The sequence below is a fragment of the Poromitra crassiceps genome (assembly GCF_964638095.1).
Source record: "Poromitra crassiceps genome assembly, chromosome: 3".
In the NCBI taxonomy this organism is placed as follows: Eukaryota; Metazoa; Chordata; class Actinopteri; order Beryciformes; family Melamphaidae; genus Poromitra; species Poromitra crassiceps.
The window spans coordinates 74,450,605-74,468,752 of record NC_139625.1 but is presented as its reverse complement, the minus strand read 5'-3'; the positions used below and the strand labels follow the sequence as shown (position 1 = coordinate 74,468,752).

At 42.6% G+C, this 18,148-nt stretch overlaps 1 protein-coding gene across 1 annotated transcript in view; it reads left to right on the top strand.

Annotated features, from left to right (window-relative positions):
- The window catches only part of lrrfip1b (leucine rich repeat (in FLII) interacting protein 1b), an 85,757-nt gene that overhangs the window by 42,454 nt on the left and 25,155 nt on the right, over positions 1 to 18,148 (top strand). Inside the window, exons 5-6 of the mRNA XM_083633703.1 lie at positions 4,081 to 4,125; positions 7,181 to 7,231. Coding sequence (XP_083489829.1) covers positions 4,081 to 4,125; positions 7,181 to 7,231 — 96 coding nt within the window. The remainder of the gene's footprint in view (positions 1 to 4,080; positions 4,126 to 7,180; positions 7,232 to 18,148) is intronic.

Genomic DNA, 18,148 nt, shown 5'->3' with positions numbered 1-18,148 from the left:
TCTTTATGATTTGAAGTGCCATTATAAGTCATCTGTGACCTCTATTACCAGTAGAAACGACATTGATGAATGTGAGAACAGAAATAGAGCTCAAAAGTCATGTGACTTTTCTTGCCCCAGAAGTGAATTCCATAGACATTTTGAGAAATCCTTATATAACAAGTTTTAAGGCTTGAACCAAGCCAACCAGTCTTCCAGAGAATCGTGAGTGACCATAAAACATTTGACTTTCAGCAAAAACAAAAAATAAATGCAGAAAAAAAAGATAGAAAATTTGTTTTTTGTTTTTTGCTGAATGCTTTTATGGTCACTCACAATTCTCTGGAAGACTGGTTGACTTGGTTCAAGCCTTAAAACTCGTTATATAAGGGTTTTTGAAAATGTCTATGGCAGGGGTTCCAAAACTTAAGGATACTGCGCCCACTTAGAAATCTGAAAATCTTCCAGGGCCCACCCAACCCTTTAATCACAACTCTGATCAACACACGAGAATAAGATGATGTATTTCCCTGTTTTTTATATTATATATTTTTTATTTCATTAACAGAGCATGTGAAATTGGGCATAAGAGAAATTCATATTCCATCCACATACAAAAACATTTCGGCAAAATACCCAAAAGCACATTGCCAACATTTTCTCCCCCCTTACTCATCAATTTGCATGCATAACACATTTGTTGAGACAAAATGTGATGAGCAACAACAGAAGAAATCAATCCACAAGCTATTAATGCTAGACTTGACCTTATCTGTAAAGGGGAGACTTGTGGTACCTATTGGACCAATTTTCATTCAGATAAATTGAGCCGAGAGGTCAAGGAACCCCTTTGAAATAGTTTTACCTCACACAAATTTAACCAACGTTTGGAGCATTATTTAGCCGCCTTCACGACAAGCTAGCATATTATCTCTGGTAGCAATGGATGCCTTAGGTCTTCTAGTTTCTTCTGATAACAGGATCTCCATGTAGCTTTAAAAATGACCCTGCTACAGCCATTTGATTACCCGTGAAAATCGGGAGTGTTGGCAGGCCACTCGTGGCCCACCTGCAGTACCTCCACGGCCCACAGTTTGGGAATCACTGGTCTATGGAGAAAATGGATGCGAAATTCACTTCTGGGGCAAGAAACGTCACTTGACTTTTGAGCTCTATAAGATCAAAGCAGGGGCGTTTCTACGGGTGGGCCTGGGTAGGCACAGGCCCACCCACTTCTTGCCCTGGCCCACCCAAAAAAAAAAAAAAAAAAGTATTGTTTGTTTTCTAGAGGCAAACTTGCTGCTGCCTTGCTAGCTAATGGTTTTGTAGCTTAAAAACGCAGGGCACATCATCTCCAGAGTCTAATGCATGACGACTTCATGACATCTAGGAATATTGCACGCTTTGCGCGCAAAATTTCGTCATGCAATTGCCCCACCAATTTTATCCAGGCCCACCCAATTTTATCCAGGCCCACCCATAATTTAATTTCTGCCTACGCCCCTGGATCAAAGACTGAAAAAAGTATACAGTAACAAAAGTCAAGAGCAGGCAATATAAGAAGTACAGAATAAGAACAATAAAATAATATATCGCAATAATAACAAAGAAAACTACAGACCGTGCAATGGGATGGCACCAGCCGCGACTTAAAGCGAATGTGGGCCAGGGCTCTGTGTGTGTGCTCCGTGTGTGTGTGTGTGTGTGTGTGTGTGTGTGTGTGTGTGTGTGTGTGTGTGTGCTCCGTGTGTGTGCTCCGTGTGTGTGTGTGTGTGTGTGTGTGTGTGTGTGTTGGGGGAGGGGCTGGCGCCCTTGCACGGTTTTAACAAAATCTGTCCACAGACAGACAGTATAAACAGCTAGTACTCAAAACCGCTTCTGTGGTAGTTCCCACTTCCCACTACAATAGTGGGTTTCCAAGACCACATTTTGCCATGACGACGCACACGCACACGCACACGCACACGCACACACACACACACACACACACACACACACACACACAACGTGAAAACAATTAGCAGTCCTGTCCTGCTGTTGCGGCTGGTAATAATACTTAAGGGCATGTTTATGAAAATAGGCCTTTAGACTTAAAAGATGCTACAGACTTTGCCAGCTTGAGATCTAAAAGCAAGTCGTTCCAGAGTTTAGGGGCTTTGATCTCAAGGCTTCATCTAAAGTTTAATCTCATCTGAAACATCCAAACTGGGGTTACAAGGTTTCCAGACGGCGGCCGGCTGCGTGATAGACTTGCATGACGGTGAGGACGTGCAGTAGAGATGGCTCGGTGCTTGTTGCATTGCAGTTTGCTTGATGTTCTCCCTGCATGGGCTCAGACACAGACATGGATTAGACAGAGTCCCAGACTAATATTCCTCACAGCCAATCACCTCTTAATCCATGTCTGTCATATGTGCTGCATACTAGTGTATATTATGTGTTTTTATTTAGCATGTGTAGTCATATCTAGTATCAGGTGCTTGCTATTGAGTACACACTAGTATATATCGCAACCCCTTAGCAAAAAGGTGTTATAAAACGTGTTTGTGTAAATGTTTTTTTTTTGTAAATTAGAAAAATATTATAAAGTTGTTCATTATTTACTATATTATTAAAAAGTATTGTATTGGTTCACATACTGTGGAATACTACTGCTTTTACTACTACTACTACTACTACTACTACTATAATAATAATAATAATAATAATAATAATAATAATAATAAATATTAATATTATTGGCTTTAATTTTGAAGGCCAACATTATTATTAGCAGCCCTGCGTGCGTGCGTGCGTCTGTGTGCGTCTGTGTGTGTGTGTGTGTGTGTGTGTGTGTGTGTGTGTGTGTGTGTGTGAGAGTGGTTGGGAGTTCCACCCATATAGCAGCATCTCTAACGGAAAGGATTACACCCATGTCACATGACCTGGAGGGCTCACACACATACACACACACACACACACACACACACACACACACACACACACACACACACACACACACACACACGGTGGGGGGGGGGGGGGGTGTAATCCCCAGCATGTATGACAGTCTCTCTTCAGTGTGTCAGTGACTATGTTTACATGGACTGCAATAATCTGACTATTGAGCTTAAATAAGACACTACAGTATTTGGATTAAAGTGTTTACAACAGTTGCTTATAGATGATTCCATTCTTATTCTGGTTGACCATGTTACAGAGCAGAGCCCCATTAATGACTGATGGACACCTGTGTGACGTCCTGACGTCCTACAGTACATCCTGAGTTGAACCTGAAAGCCTTTCTGTCATGTTTCTACCATGTTAGGGACAACATGTTGGGACTTTTTACTGGTGCACTGGCAGCCATCTTTTCTTCTGTAAACAAATTGTGCAACACTCGCAGGAAGAGAGCATGCGTCATCAAGCAGTTTAACTGCTGTAACCTGTCGCAAAATGCTGTGAAAACTCCCAATATATTACATCATCATAGTGTCTACAACGCACTTCAATAATGCGACTAAGATCGGAATACTCCAGGTCTTAATTCAACTATTGCTTACTCCGACTATGACCTTATTCAGGTTAAGGTCATAAGAACATGCTGTTTACATGGCAGTGTCTTATTCAGAGTTGTGTCTTAATCGGGTCAGTATCAGAATATTGTCCATGTGAACGTAGTCACATGACATGTGAACTTAGTCACATGACATGTGAATGTAGTCACATGACATGAGTAGTGTGTCTGTTCATCTCTATTCCAGCGGGCTTGTGTGTATGGGATCCAAATGGAACGGAGTTCAACCACGTCGAGATGCCTGTGTGTGTGTGTGCGCGTGTGTGTGCGTGTGTGTGCGTTTGTGTGTGTGTGTGTTTGTGCGTGCATGTGTGTGTACGTGTGCGCGTGTTTGTGTGTGCGTGTGTGTGTGTGTGTTTCCTCTGCTTTACGTCTGCTAGGAGGGTTCCACTGACCATTACGGGCCCAGTGTGACTGCAGCATGCTATTGGTGCAGTGGAAACCTTCTATATATCTGATGTAGACTCGCTTACTTTCACTCTTCCTCATTTCCGACTTTCTAACCTCTCCTGTTCTGTGTTTCCCTCGGGGTGCTTGGCTTGCAGGAGGACAGCGAGAGGTATTCTCGCCACTCGCGGAGGCACACTTCGGTCTGTATCTTCCTCTTCTTCTGTCTGTCTTTCCCGCTAGCTTTCTCTCTGTCTTCTTCTGTCTGTATTTCTTTTGTTCTTTCCTGCACGCTTGATTTCTTCCTTTACTTGTTTGGACCATGCTTTCCGTCTTTCTCCTATTATCTCCTCTTTCCACTTCCCACCTTTTCAGCCAAGTTAATGGGAATGAAAATGGTGGAAAAACCAGTGCTTATCTGGTATCAGACTTAGCTGAGGGTCTGGAGCTACAGAGTATCAAACTGGGTGAAGCAGAGCATCTTCTACCTTCTGCCTTGAAGAAGGTCTGTGAGCCTGGTCGAAACCATCCTGATCAGGTGAACTCACCTTCGGTTTCCTTCTACATATCAGTCTGGCCTCCTTGTTGCCCATCAGCAGTTTCAGTGGGCTGGAGTATTGACTTTGACAGACAGCTCCTTCAGCCAGTCAGCGTCGCCAAAGCCAAACCAAATCCACTTGAAAGAATGACGAAAACGTCTTTTCCACCGAGAAACGGCCACTGGTGCATACTCTTCTTGTTATTGAGACTATTTCTGCAATAACTGCACTTGTGGCTGTGTTTGCTCTTCTAACATTAATGCTACCGCTTGTTGCTTCAGGAGCCGCCATATTGTTTTGCCATTGGCATCCCTGATTGGCTAGTAGTTACATTGTCAACTACGGCGCAGTCCCTGATTGGCCGGTGCACTTTGTAATTTCTGGAAATGGCTGGAGGTCAGACTGATCCACAGACCATAACAGAATGTGGGTTCACATGATCAGGATGGTTTACCAGGCTAGAAAGCTTCCATATTACAGTCATTGTAACTTTTTAGTAGATGTTTACACAGATTTGAGTGTGCAGATGCTCTTTTTCACCCAGCAAAATTCATGGAAAAGTGACTCCAAGAATACACCGATGCTACTGTGATGTAGGACAGTTACAGTATGTCAAGTCAGTAATACAGAACATGCACAATTCTCTCCCAAACCCTGAGACCTTAGAACCACACTCAAAAATCTGTTTGTCTCCTTTCTCCTTTCTCCTTTGTCAGTTAATTATAGCAATAATGGAGGCGTTGTTGTTGTGTCACAAATATGCTGACAACACGACGCATGTTGGAGAATTAGCTGTGTGCAAATAATGGTTTCTATCAACGACGAGGCTACAAACAGAGAGGTAGCTGAAACAGCTTGCTGTAGTGTGGCTGATCCATTCAGTAAGGTGGGGATGTGACTTTGATTAATTGGATAGCATGGCTGGAAGTACCTGTTGTATAATTAGAGTAGTCTCGCTAGCCAGACTCTCTTCCTTTCCGTCAGAGAGTCTGGCGCTGTGGAAACAGGCAACAGGGATCAGCCCGCCCCTGCTCTAAAGCTGCTCTCCCATTCGAGCGGCTGTTTCGGTGGCAGCAGGATATCCGCTCCCCCGCTTGCAAGCTCTGTCACGCTCTGTTCATTGGCTCCGACCATCTGTCAATCAGAGCGGCTTCCGCTCCCATGTGTGTCGCTGTAATGCTCCCGCCGAACGCTAACTAGCTAGCGTAGAAAGCTAACGGCAGAAACCTACAGGCTAACTCGTTGCTACACGCTGAAAATGGCAAGTTTTGAAGAAAATTTGGATTGTGCAATAAAGAAGGCCTGCTCGGCACAAGTTCCACCCCGAAACTATTTTCCAAGGGCACTAACGCTAAGCACCGACCAAGACGAGGATGATTGGTTAACCCAAACAGAGCATTTTTTTCGCAATCCCACAATGGAAACCTGCGACTCTCTGACGGAAAGGAAGAGAGGCTGGCTAGCGAGACTATAATTAGAGCAAACATCCAAAGGAACTTCATTTGTTTGGCTGTAATGGCTGATTAAAAAAAAAAGGTACCGTACTGCCCCGAAAATATCTGGGTTATCTTTTCCCATTAATTCTTAATCAGGTGGCTTAATAGCATGCTTGTAAGTAGTTGTACATTTGAGGGCAGGGGAACTGGATGAAAGACAGTCTGCCCTCCTTCTACAGCTACTGTCAAGGTGCCTCTGAGCAAGGCACTGACATCCCTAGGTGGAAATCAGTCATGGAATCAGCATGATGAAGACTGCAGTCTTGGGTGTCTGGGTAATTAAATAATAGTTTGCTAACACAGTGAAAGGAGCGGGGGAAACTTTCTTTTCTTTCAGGCTGTGGGAGACAGAGCGGTTAATTTACAAACTACTTGTAGTCTTTATTCCTGTACCTAGCAGGTTCTCTGCTAACACGTGAATATGGAGGGGAAATGTGGTGTTATGTGAAGAAACACTAGCACTAATAATACTGTACCACTGCTGTGAGATAGATAGAGTTGACTAGGGCTGCAACTAACCATGATTTTCTTTATCAATTAATCTGTCAATTATTTTGCAGACTCATCAATTAGTCATTTGGTCTATAAAATGTCACAGAATGGTGAACAATGATGATCACTTTTTCCCTAAAGCCCAAGATGACATCCTCAAATGTCTTCTGTTGTCCTGACCAACGGTCAGCAACCCAAAGATAATCAGTTTACTGTCAGAGGAGACTAAAGAAACCAGAAAATGTTCAGCGAGCTGTGATAGAATTTTTGTATTTTTCTTCTATTTCTTCTATTTTTTTTCAAATGAGTCTAAACGGTTATAAAAACAGTTGGCGATGAATTTTCTGTCGATCGTCTAATCGATTAATGGACTACGGTAATCGTTGCCGCTGGAGGCAACCATTCATCTCCTTGAGGGAAGCTGTTGATGTTTAATAAGGTTACATGTAGCATCTTTTCAAAATGTCATTTTAGGATTTTAAATATTTTTGAGCAAACTGTGTCATGGTAGCGAGGCTGCCTCGAGGCTCCAATACCAAAGTATGAACAAAGACAAGAGACTGAATGCAAAGCCTCCTGACTCTCTGTGTGTAAACCGGTTTATCAACCCTCTGCTCATAGACTAGATCAACACGCATTGTGCATTGTTTGACGGCCTTTTGTGTGTGTGTGTGTGTGTGTGTGTGTGTGCGTGTGCGTGCGTGCGTGTGCGTGCGTGCCCTCTCTCCCAGATCTCAGACGATGAGGAGCGGATGTCGGTGGGGAGTCGAGGCAGCCTCAGGGTGAGTGTCACCTTTCCTATCACACACGCTTATCTTCACAGTGACACGCCCACTTACATAACACACATCTTTTGGAGTGTGTGTTGAAATGTCACTTTCAGGATGCCAGCAGCAGTGAGACAAACCCACTGAAGGCTCTTCGTCAAGGGAAGTGTCAGAAGTCACAGGACATTTTTGACATGTTTTTGAATGTGACTTGAAGCTTCTCTGGCTCTCACTTCGAGCTTCTTTAAGTCTTATATTGTCAGTGTGAGCGAGCGTTAGGCCGAGCCTATACTTTGGCATACAAAACAATAAACGGAGGCAACTCCACTTTTTCATCTTCCTTGATTTGCTATTGCCCCTTGCCAGCGTTAGTCTCTTCTTCTTGCTCTCTCCGCACGCACGCTCCACGCATCAACAACACGTGCTAACTATACTGATAAGCTAACTATTCCGATGCAAGCTAATCACGTTAGCTGCAACTCATAGGTGCAGCTTTCAAATCGGTTTTTAAAAGTGTGTGGTCATCAGTGCAAAAGTCTACCTCTTCCTATTGTCGTACATCATTGAATAGGTGAATAGGCCTATTATACAGGGTTATACACAGGACAGGTTTAATCTCTGCAGTCTGTAGGACTCAAAATGGACTGAATGTGTTGACTTCACTGCCGTAGACTTTACAGGCTTTGCAGAGACAATGATGAGCTGCGCTGCAACAGAACAACAGAGCTGACATTTGACCCGGCTTCTTCCACCTCGTTATCATGAGTACAGTACTGACACACACATACACACACACACACACACACACACACACACACACACACACACACACACACACACACACACACACACACACACACTCTCACACACACACACACACACACACACACACACACACACACACGCAATAAACTAAACCTAAAAACACACACAGCACAAACGTCCCTCCGCTCTCTAACACAGATAGATAGCCGGTTCAGAAATGCGCTGACTCACCAGCTGTCCTGTGTCATCGTCCTTCGTAATCCTAAACCTCTGTTCAGTGTTACTGAATATTGTCTGTGTAGAGTGATGTCAGCATCCGCTAAAACTATGGATGTCTCCAATATGGTTTCTTACTGATATCTGATGTTTTTCCACCCACACCGGCCGATACCGATATGCATTTTTATAAGAATCATAGTCCAAATGCAGGAAGCATTAACAGGTTAAGCTTTTCAGAAACACCCATCTTACACCCACATAATTAATTAATTTTTTTAAACAAAAGACAATATTTTATTCTGTTGCTAATTGAACAGTTGCATTAAATGACACACTCCTACAATAATACAAATGACAATTTCTCAATCGGCAGTAAAGACAATATCCGGCCAATACCAATATTGCTCGATTCCATTAAATGAAGCCATAACAGTTGTCAATACATGTACAATATCATAAGACTGACTGCCTGTTTCAATAGACATTAGGGTATTACAGATACAAGCCTGTCGTCAAATGCTTATAGAGTGTTGTGTTACATATGGTCTACTGTTTGAAGTGCATCTGCCTTCAGTGCCTTCACTGAGAAGCCAGCTGAGACTGAAGTGCATCTTGTACTGTACTCATGTGAAGTCAGTGCCTTCACTGAGAAGCCAGCTGAGACTGAAGTGCATCTTGTACTGTACTCATGTGAAGTCAGTGCCTTCACTGAGAAGCCAGCTGAGACTGAAGTGCATCTTGTACTGTACTCATGTGAGAGGATTTGTTCCCCCGGGCCATGAGACAGACAAAGCCTTTTCTCACACTGGTTTAAGCTGCACCAGGACAGACTTTTGTGTCAAACACACCTCCGTCTTATCAGGCTCAGTCACTAGAACGTTGACGCCCTAAATTCACCCTCTTTTCCCAAATTGGACTCTCAGGTGTCACCGTCAGGTATAGAGTATTATCTCCTTTTGAAAAGTCTGAAAAATACAAACTAGGGCCGGGCAATGTATCGATGTTATATCGATATCGTGATTTTAGACTAGATATCGTCTTAGATTTTAGATATTATAATATGGTGATATGATAAGTCTTTTCCTGGTTTTAAAGGCTGCATTACAGTAAAATGATGTCATTTTCTGAACATACCTGTTCTAGCTGAACTGTTCTAGCTGTTCTATTAGTTTCCCTTTACCCACTTAGTCATTATCTCCACTTTACTGATGATTATTTATATTTATAAATACTTTGTGAAAGCACCAATAGTCCTACAACAACACAACATAGGTGTTTGGTCAAAAATATTGTGATGTTATTTGATTTAAATGTGATTTTGTCCACATCACCCAGCCCTGCATCTCACATGTGGCTTTGACTTAGAACTGAACATTTAGCCCACTTTGTAGGAAATACAGATATATATATCGTGTATCACCATTCAGCCTAAAAACAGCAGCACATGATTTATATATCGTGTATCACCATTCAGCCTAAAAACAGCAGCACATGATTTATATATCGTGTATCACCATTCAGCTTAAAAACAGCAGTACATGATTTATATATCGTGTATCACCATTCAGCCTAAAAACAGCAACACATGATTTATATATCGTGTATAACCATTCAGCCTAAAAACAGCAACACATGATTTATATATCGTGTATCACCATTCAGCCTAAAAACAGCAACACATGATTTATATATCGTGTATCACCATTCAGCCTAAAAACAGCAACACATGATTTATATATCGTGTATCACCATTCAGCCTAAAAACAGCAGCACATGATTTATATATCGTGTATCACCATTCAGCCTAAAAACAGCAACACATGATTTATATATCGTGTATCACCATTCAGCCTAAAAACAGCAACACATGATTTATATATCGTGTATCACCATTCAGCCTAAAAACAGCAACACATGATTTATATATCGTGTATCACCATTCAGCCTAAAAACAGCAACACATGATTTATATATCGTGTATAACCATTCAGCCTAAAAACAGCAACACATGATTTATATATCGTGTATCACCATTCAGCCTAAAAACAGCAGCACATGATTTATATATCGTGTATCACCATTCAGCCTAAAAACAGCAACACATGATTTATATATCGTGTATCACCATTCAGCCTAAAAACAGCAACACATGATTTATATATCATGTATCACCATTCAGCCTAAAAACAGCAACACATGATTTATATATCGTGTATCACCATTCAGCCTAAAAACAGCAACACATGATTTATATATCGTGTATAACCATTCAGCCTAAAAACAGCAACACATGATTTATATATCGTGTATCACCATTCAGCCTAAAAACAGCAACACATGATTTATATATCGTGTATCACCATTCAGCCTAAAAACAGCAACACATGATTTATATATCGTGTATCACCATTCAGCCTAAAAACAGCAACACATGATTTATATATCGTGTATCACCATTCAGCCTAAAAACAGCAGCACATGATTTATATATCGTGTATCACCATTCAGCCTAAAAACAGCAACACATGATTTATATATCGTGTATCACCATTCAGCCTAAAAACAGCAACACATGATTTATATATCGTGTATCACCATTCAGCCTAAAAACAGCAACACGTGATTTATATATCATGTATCACCATTCAGCCTAAAAACAGCAACACATGATTTTGGCTCCATACCGCCCAGTCCCAGTGTGAACATGTGGATGTGCATGTTTACTCAGTAAACCTTCCCTGGATAAATAAAGGCTACAACATAGTTTCATCTTTTCCTAACAGTGGACATCAAGGATCTTTTTTTGGCCAACATGGCCGCCCACTTGCTTTTGCTGCCTGGATATTTGCTGACAGCGAGGGGAACAGGACAGGAAAGTCACGATGTCACAATGTGTTGCCACTGTATTTTTCAGGCTGTCATAGGATGCCACTGTGCTGTGAACCAATGTCTGAAATATAGACGCTTTTCATGGAATTGTGCTGCTAGGGAACAGTTTGGTACTTAGCTTGTTATTTCCTGTCAGTTATTGTATTAGCAAACACTGCAACAGGAAGTTAGCTAGGTGCAATTTAGAATGTTTATGTTGTCAAGTTAAAACAGTCTATAGGCAGGCGTGTCTTGGTTTTGGATTCTTCCTCCACACTTCACTGACTCGCTCACTTCATCACAGAATTCAGCCCATTTTCTCATTCAACTCATGTCTGTCTGTCTGTCTGTCTGTCTGTCTGTCTGTCTGTCTGTCTGTCATCTCATGTCTGTCTGTCTGTCTGTCATCTCATGTCTGTCTGTCTCCCTGTCTGTCATCTCATGTCTGTCTGTCTGTCTGTCATCTCATGTCTGTCTGTCTGTCTGTCTGTCTGTCTGTCTGTCATCTCATGTCTGTCTGTCCGTCTGTCTGTCTGTCTGTCATCTCATGTCTGTCTGTCTGTCTGTCTGTCTGTCTGTCTGTCATTTCATGTCTGTCTGTCTGTCTGTCTGTCTGTCTGTCATCTCATGTCTGTCTGTCCGTCTGTCTGTCTGTCATCTCATGTCTGTCTGTCTGTCTGTCTGTCTGTCTGTCATTTCATGTCTGTCTGTCTGTCTGTCTGTCTGTCATTTCATGTCTGTCTGTCCGTCTGTCTGTCTGTCATTTCATGTCTGTCTGTCTGTCTGTCTGTCTGTCTGTCATCTCATGTCTGTCTGTCTGTCTGTCTGTCATTTCATGTCTGTCTGTCTGTCTGTCTGTCATCTCATGTCTGTCTGTCTGTCTGTCTGTCTGTCTGTCTGTCTGTCATCTCATGTCTGTCTGTCTGTCATCTCATGTCTGTCTGTCTGTCATCTCATGTCTGTCTGTCTGTCTGTCTGTCTGTCATCTCATGTCTGTCTGTCTGTCTGTCTGTCTGTCTGTCTGTCATCTCATGTCTGTCTGTCTGTCTGTCTGTCATCTCATGTCTGTCTGTCTGTCTGTCTGTCTGTCATCTCATGTCTCTCTGTCTGTCTGTCATCTCATGTCTGTCTGTCTGTCATCTCATGTCTGTCTGTCTGTCTGTCTGTCTGTCTGTCATCTCATGTCTGTCTGTCTCCCTGTCTGTCATCTCATGTCTGTCTGTCTCCCTGTCTGTCATCTCATGTCTGTCTGTCTGTCTGTCTGTCATCACAGTCTCTATATCGTGTCTGTTTCTCTCGTCTCCCCTCTTTGCTTTGTCTGTTTTAGAGCTGTCAATCGACAGAAAATGAATCATCAACTATTTTTATAATCCATTAATCGTTTAGACAAATTTTTTAAGTAAACAAATTTCTGGTTTCTTTAGTCTTCTACAACAGTAAACTGACTGTTGGTCTTGAGGACTGTTGGTCCTTGTGGACTGTTGGTCAGGACAAAACAAGACATTTGTGATCGTTTTTCATTGTTTTGTGACATTTTATAGAGACCAAACCACTAATCAGTTAGTCGAGAAAATAATCGACAGATTCATTAATTAATTAATGGATCATGAAAATAATCGCTACTTGCAGCCCTACTCTGTTTCTCTTTGTCCCTCTTCACCCCTCTGTGTTATCGGTCTCTCTCTTTCTGTCCATCCTCTCTCTCTCACTCTCTCTGTTCGTACCTCTTCATCCCCCCCTCTCTCTCTCTCATCATCACTCCATAGGGAACCTACTCTTCGGACCTTCACTGCAGCACCAGCAGTCTTCCTTCTCTCAGACACCATAACTCCACTCAGAATGCACGGGTGTGTCCCTCTCTCATCTCACCCCATCCCCGCTCTCCCCCTCCTCCTAACCCTCCATCCTTCCTTCACCCTTTGAGCAAGGCACTTCCAACCGAGCCAACCGGTCACCTACCGGTGAGGTGACCGAGCCAACCGGTCACCTAATCTAATCTAGTGGTTCTCAGACTTTTCCACGACAAGAACCCCTAACTGACACAAATTAGACCTACAGAGCCCCATCTGATAAGATTCTGTCCCAGGGTCCCCCATCTGATAAGATTTTTGCTTTTACATGTTTTAATACAGAACGTGTATGAAACGCATGACCAAACTAGTCATACATTCTGTCAATGTGTTACTTATGTATAGAATTATAGTGAAAATCAATTATTCCCCTTTTTGCTGGAACCCCTTCAAGGACCCCTGGGCCTCCCCGGACCCCACTTTGAGGAGCTCTTGTCTAATCTGACTGTCTACTCTACATTCACTAGAATTACATTTACATTTCTTGCACCTTTGTTGGCAATTTATCCACGAAGAAATCAAGTTGCAAACAAGCCCTTGAAAATAGTGGTGAGCAAGCAACCAGCTGCATTATCACCAACTGCAAGTGCAAATTACTGCTTCAGCTGTCGGAGCAATGCACCAAAAGTCCCTTTTATACTGTAACTGGAGTTCAGATTTGAGATGGAAACCCCCCTCTGTTGCTTCCTGGCTTGCTGACAAAAATATCTGTCTTGCAGCGCTGATGAACAATTTGGGGGAGTTGGTGTTGGTGTTTTAGTGAATTAGCCACAGTGGCAGTTTTCATGGCCTCGCCTACAAATCACAATTAAGTGGGCAAAATAATGAGATTGACGTGTAATTGACCGTGACAGGTAGCCTGGTATCCAGCCCCATATGAATCACAGTTGTCAGGTAGTCCTACAATTTAGGACAATTGTTTTCATGTTCATGGGCTCAAAAATCATAAACCAAAAGAAGGCAACAAGAACGTGCACACTGATTTAAAAAAAAGGAAAGAAAAAAGGAAATCCAAAAGAGGCTGACTGATGCAAAAAGAGAATTCACATATTTACATAAAGGTACAAAAGTGACAACAAGCAGAAAACATGTTCAGTAGACCATCACCAGTTCGCTTTTCTTCAGTTTTTCTAAGTGTGTATGTTCTTGTTTTCTTTTGTAATAAAATAAAATAGAATAAGACTTATGTCAGTTTGATCCTTTCAAACAAGCTATTCCTCCACTTCCTGCCCAATTCCCCCTCTTTTACAAACGTTTGCCATCATCCTGTGTTCGTTCTCCTCAACCAACTTCCCCAGCTCAGTCAAATCATCATCATCAAAACACCTTTTTTGTTTTTCTTGGCTTCTTTCCTTAATATTACCTTCTCCAGTATCCATTTTAAGTTGTTTTTCTGACATTGTAATGTTATGTCATATACTGTACAGGTAGGATCTGAATACAAGGCTGTAGCTCTTAATATTGAGTGGAACTGTGTGTTGTGTACTTGCAGAACTGTTATTTTGTCTTCCTCTGCTGTGTCTGTAGCCCTCCATGCTCTATAGCGACGGCCCTCGCTCCCACAGCCACAGGGTTGGTCTCTCTCTCATCATCACCACATGCTCTTATGTAGACTCTCATGTTGAGTGGAATAGATAAATAGATACTGTAGACTAGAGAGATCTAGACTAGTAGATGATGGATGGATGGATGGATGATGGATAGAAGTGGGGTTACTTAGTTACTTCATTTTATTTGACAAAATTAAAAAGCATACATGACTGAACATATTAGTCCCCATGTTACGGATCGGCGTCATATTCTCAAATCCAATTCAGGCCCGTATTCTATAGTGTCTAGGGGTTGACTGGCATATGATCTGATAACATGAGGAAAAGAAAACAATGAACAGGCTGTTTGTTGATTGAAGCAGGCTGCTCACCTTGTTAGCTGATGCGGTCTCCAGGAGCGTCCCGACACCCGGCCAGCTCCGACGGTTGGGTACTGTATGTGATCGAGGGCTTCATTACATCCTCACAGGTTCAGAGAGTCCCATGAACATGGGACAAGACAAAAAATTATGAACAGTGCAAGACAAAAACATAAACCGCAGCGGCCATCTTCTGAGCTCCCGACCACAGCCCCGTCCGTATAGACAAAAAGGCGTCCTCTATATACCCTTTATACGAGCAGACCACAGATCAATTGACAAACAGCCAAAGAAAATGGACAAAAACATTTATCATATCTAAGCTGGCAAGGGCGATCCGTAACACGCCATATAAGATTCAAAATGGCAGAGGATTAAAAACACAAGAAAGCCCAATGGTAGATGTGTAAATGTGCGGCTATGCTATTTAGATGTGTGTGTATAGATGTATGGATATAGAGGGGTTGATAAATGGAATTTTGACTGTTGGAGTTTGATCCACTGGATGGAGGGCTGATGTAGATGAAGGATAGATGGATAGACTGAAAGGCTGTGCTGCTAAAGAGAAAGTTGCAGAGCAGATATGCATAAATCAACAAGTGCATTTTGGATTACCATCGCCTGTGATCTGTGTAGCATTGTCTATCATATGTCATTGTCAGACATAGGCATGTGGACATGTGTACATGCCTATGTCGAAATTCTGACAGCTGTGAAGCTGCTGTCACTGCGTCCATCAACAGGGAGCCAGTGTATTGACCCAGTCGATGGGTGAATACTTCTCTTAAAGGAACATAACGTGTTTTTGGAAGATTGGGCCACTCAAACCAAAATCATACCGGACCTACCGGGAATCGTTGGCTCCAGTGCTCCACTTTAGCATACGCTAGCACGCCTACTATCACTCAACATAGTGTACTATGCTAAAGTGTTACCATGGAGCCCATCATCCATGTTAACACCAGTGGCCAGTCCCCCCGGCTTTCCTCTGATGACACGGAAGTGAATTGAAAAGCTGTAGTTCCTCGAATGGCCACTAGGCGTCAGGGGCGGTAGGCATTCCCCCCATGTTAAAATGCCCGACTTTGTAACAGGATTAAACATCTTTCCAGTCGGGGGCAAAACACGGTTTTGGTCTATATAGCTAATTTCACCTTTTCATAACAACTGTAGAGGGGTCATTTTTTATATAACTCGCCCGTTTGGAGTAAAATTGATAATAGAAAAGGGGGTGATTGACAGATCGCCTGTCCAGTGATTGCACAGCTTGCCGATCGCAGACCAATAGCAGGCGGCTGCTTATTTCATATGTAGAATTTATTTATGTTGGCTGCTTCTTCTGGCATTTTTGGGTTACTGGTTCTCATATATGCCATCTCCATATTATGATATTTAATTTTTTGTATTTCTATGTATTCTGATTGCCTAATTATTGATCTGTGCCAGCTGGATGCGTTCCCTGGTTTTGCCTCCTTATATATGGCGTCACACCCATTCTCTCATTTAACACTGAAGAAAGGCACAGGCTGAAATGCGTCTGTGTTGTACTGCTGCTGTGCGGATTCAAATCCTTTTGAAATGGAACCTGTTAGTGCTGCCAGTTCCATTGGAGCTTTCATAGCTTACAATTGGAGCCAATGACTTCCGGGTTGACGACTAAAAATGGTACGTGGGAAATCAGAAATTAACGGGAGTAGAGCAAGCTCATTGTTGATTTTGTTACTTTCATAGGATTTGTTGACGGTAAGCAATGCAAGTAAAAAAAACACCAGCCCTATCCGATGATAGGTTGCATGCATGCTAACACTTCAATATAGTATATGCTAAATTGGAGCCCATGGAGCCTATCATCAATCAGTATCATGTATGCTAAAGAGTTGGCATAGCACACCGGAGCCAACGATCTACCAACGACACATGGATTATTTTGGTGTCTTTTAGAAGCTAAGTTGACCAACAGGTCAAATGCCCAGAACCTTGTTGTATTCCTTTAACGTGTCATGTTAAATCCCATTGTGGCCGTCTGCTAGACTCAATGTTGTTATTCCTATTTCATAGCTGGGTGTTGTGCCTGCAATCATCTTGGCATTGCTGCTAGTAGATGTATTACTGTATGGTTTGAGTTTAGTCATCATCATTACTGAGCATGGGAAAGCCACTGTGCCTGCCTGGTGTCTCTGTTTAGCCTCCTGTTAGCACAACATGCTGTTTACTTCCTGCTTCCTGTGGGTAAATTGGCATACAATCATCAGGAACTGCTGCAGGGGACAGCCAATCGAAACGCACAAACCAGTTGCCTCCAGGAGAAAATTGTGTGTGTGTGTGTGTGTAAGTGTGTGCGCATGTGTGTGTGTGTTTTTGCGTATATCCGTGTGTTGGAGCTAAAAGTTGGCATGTGCCTGGCGATTTTCATACATACAGTATGTGCTGACATGTATGTGTGTCATTTAGGGCTGCAACTAACAAATTTTTTCATTATCATCGATTAGTCTGTCAATTATTTTCTCGAGCAATTGATTAGTCGTTTGGTCAGGCCCGCTCCAACCCATTACGCAGAGTACGCAGACTGCGTAGGGCATCACGTGACTGAGGGCACCAAAAAATTTTTTTTTTTTTTTTTTTTTTTTTTGGTGCCCTCACTGAACAGCAGGCCAGGCGCCGCCTACTGGTTTACTAGTGGTTTTATTACTTTATTCAGGGTGCATCTCATTGTAAAATTGGACTCGGCCCAAATTGGGCTTCAAGCGGCCCAAATCTGGCTTCAACCGGCCCAAATCTGGCTTCAACTGGCCCAAATCTGGCTTCAACTGGCCCAAATCGGGCTTCAGACGGTCCAAATCTGGCTTCAAACAGCCCAAATCTGGCTTCAAACGGCCCAAATTGGGCTTCAAACAGCCCAAATTTTTCGCCGCCGCCCTTCGGACGCCGGCACGCACGTCGGCCTGTATCGGCCTGGCCTGCTTGGTATCTAATGCCCGGCCTGAATTATGATCCCAGTCCGCCCCTGCTTGCATGTACAGTTTAACAATCACTTGTTTGCTGACATGTACAGTAATTCTAACAATTGTTTGTTTCCCACATGTAATGAAATGTGAGATACACTAGTATCGTTCATAATTAATGATTTTGCAGTCTTTCGTTTGACAGTTATTGAAAGTTTTACGGGGGGGGGGGGGCACCACAGAACAATTACGCTTAGGGCACCCAAATGGCCAGGATCGGCCCTGCGTTTGGTCTATGAAATGTCACAAATGTTGATCTCAAAATGAGACTAGAAGAAACTAGATATAATATTCACATTTAAGAAGGTGGAACGAGGGA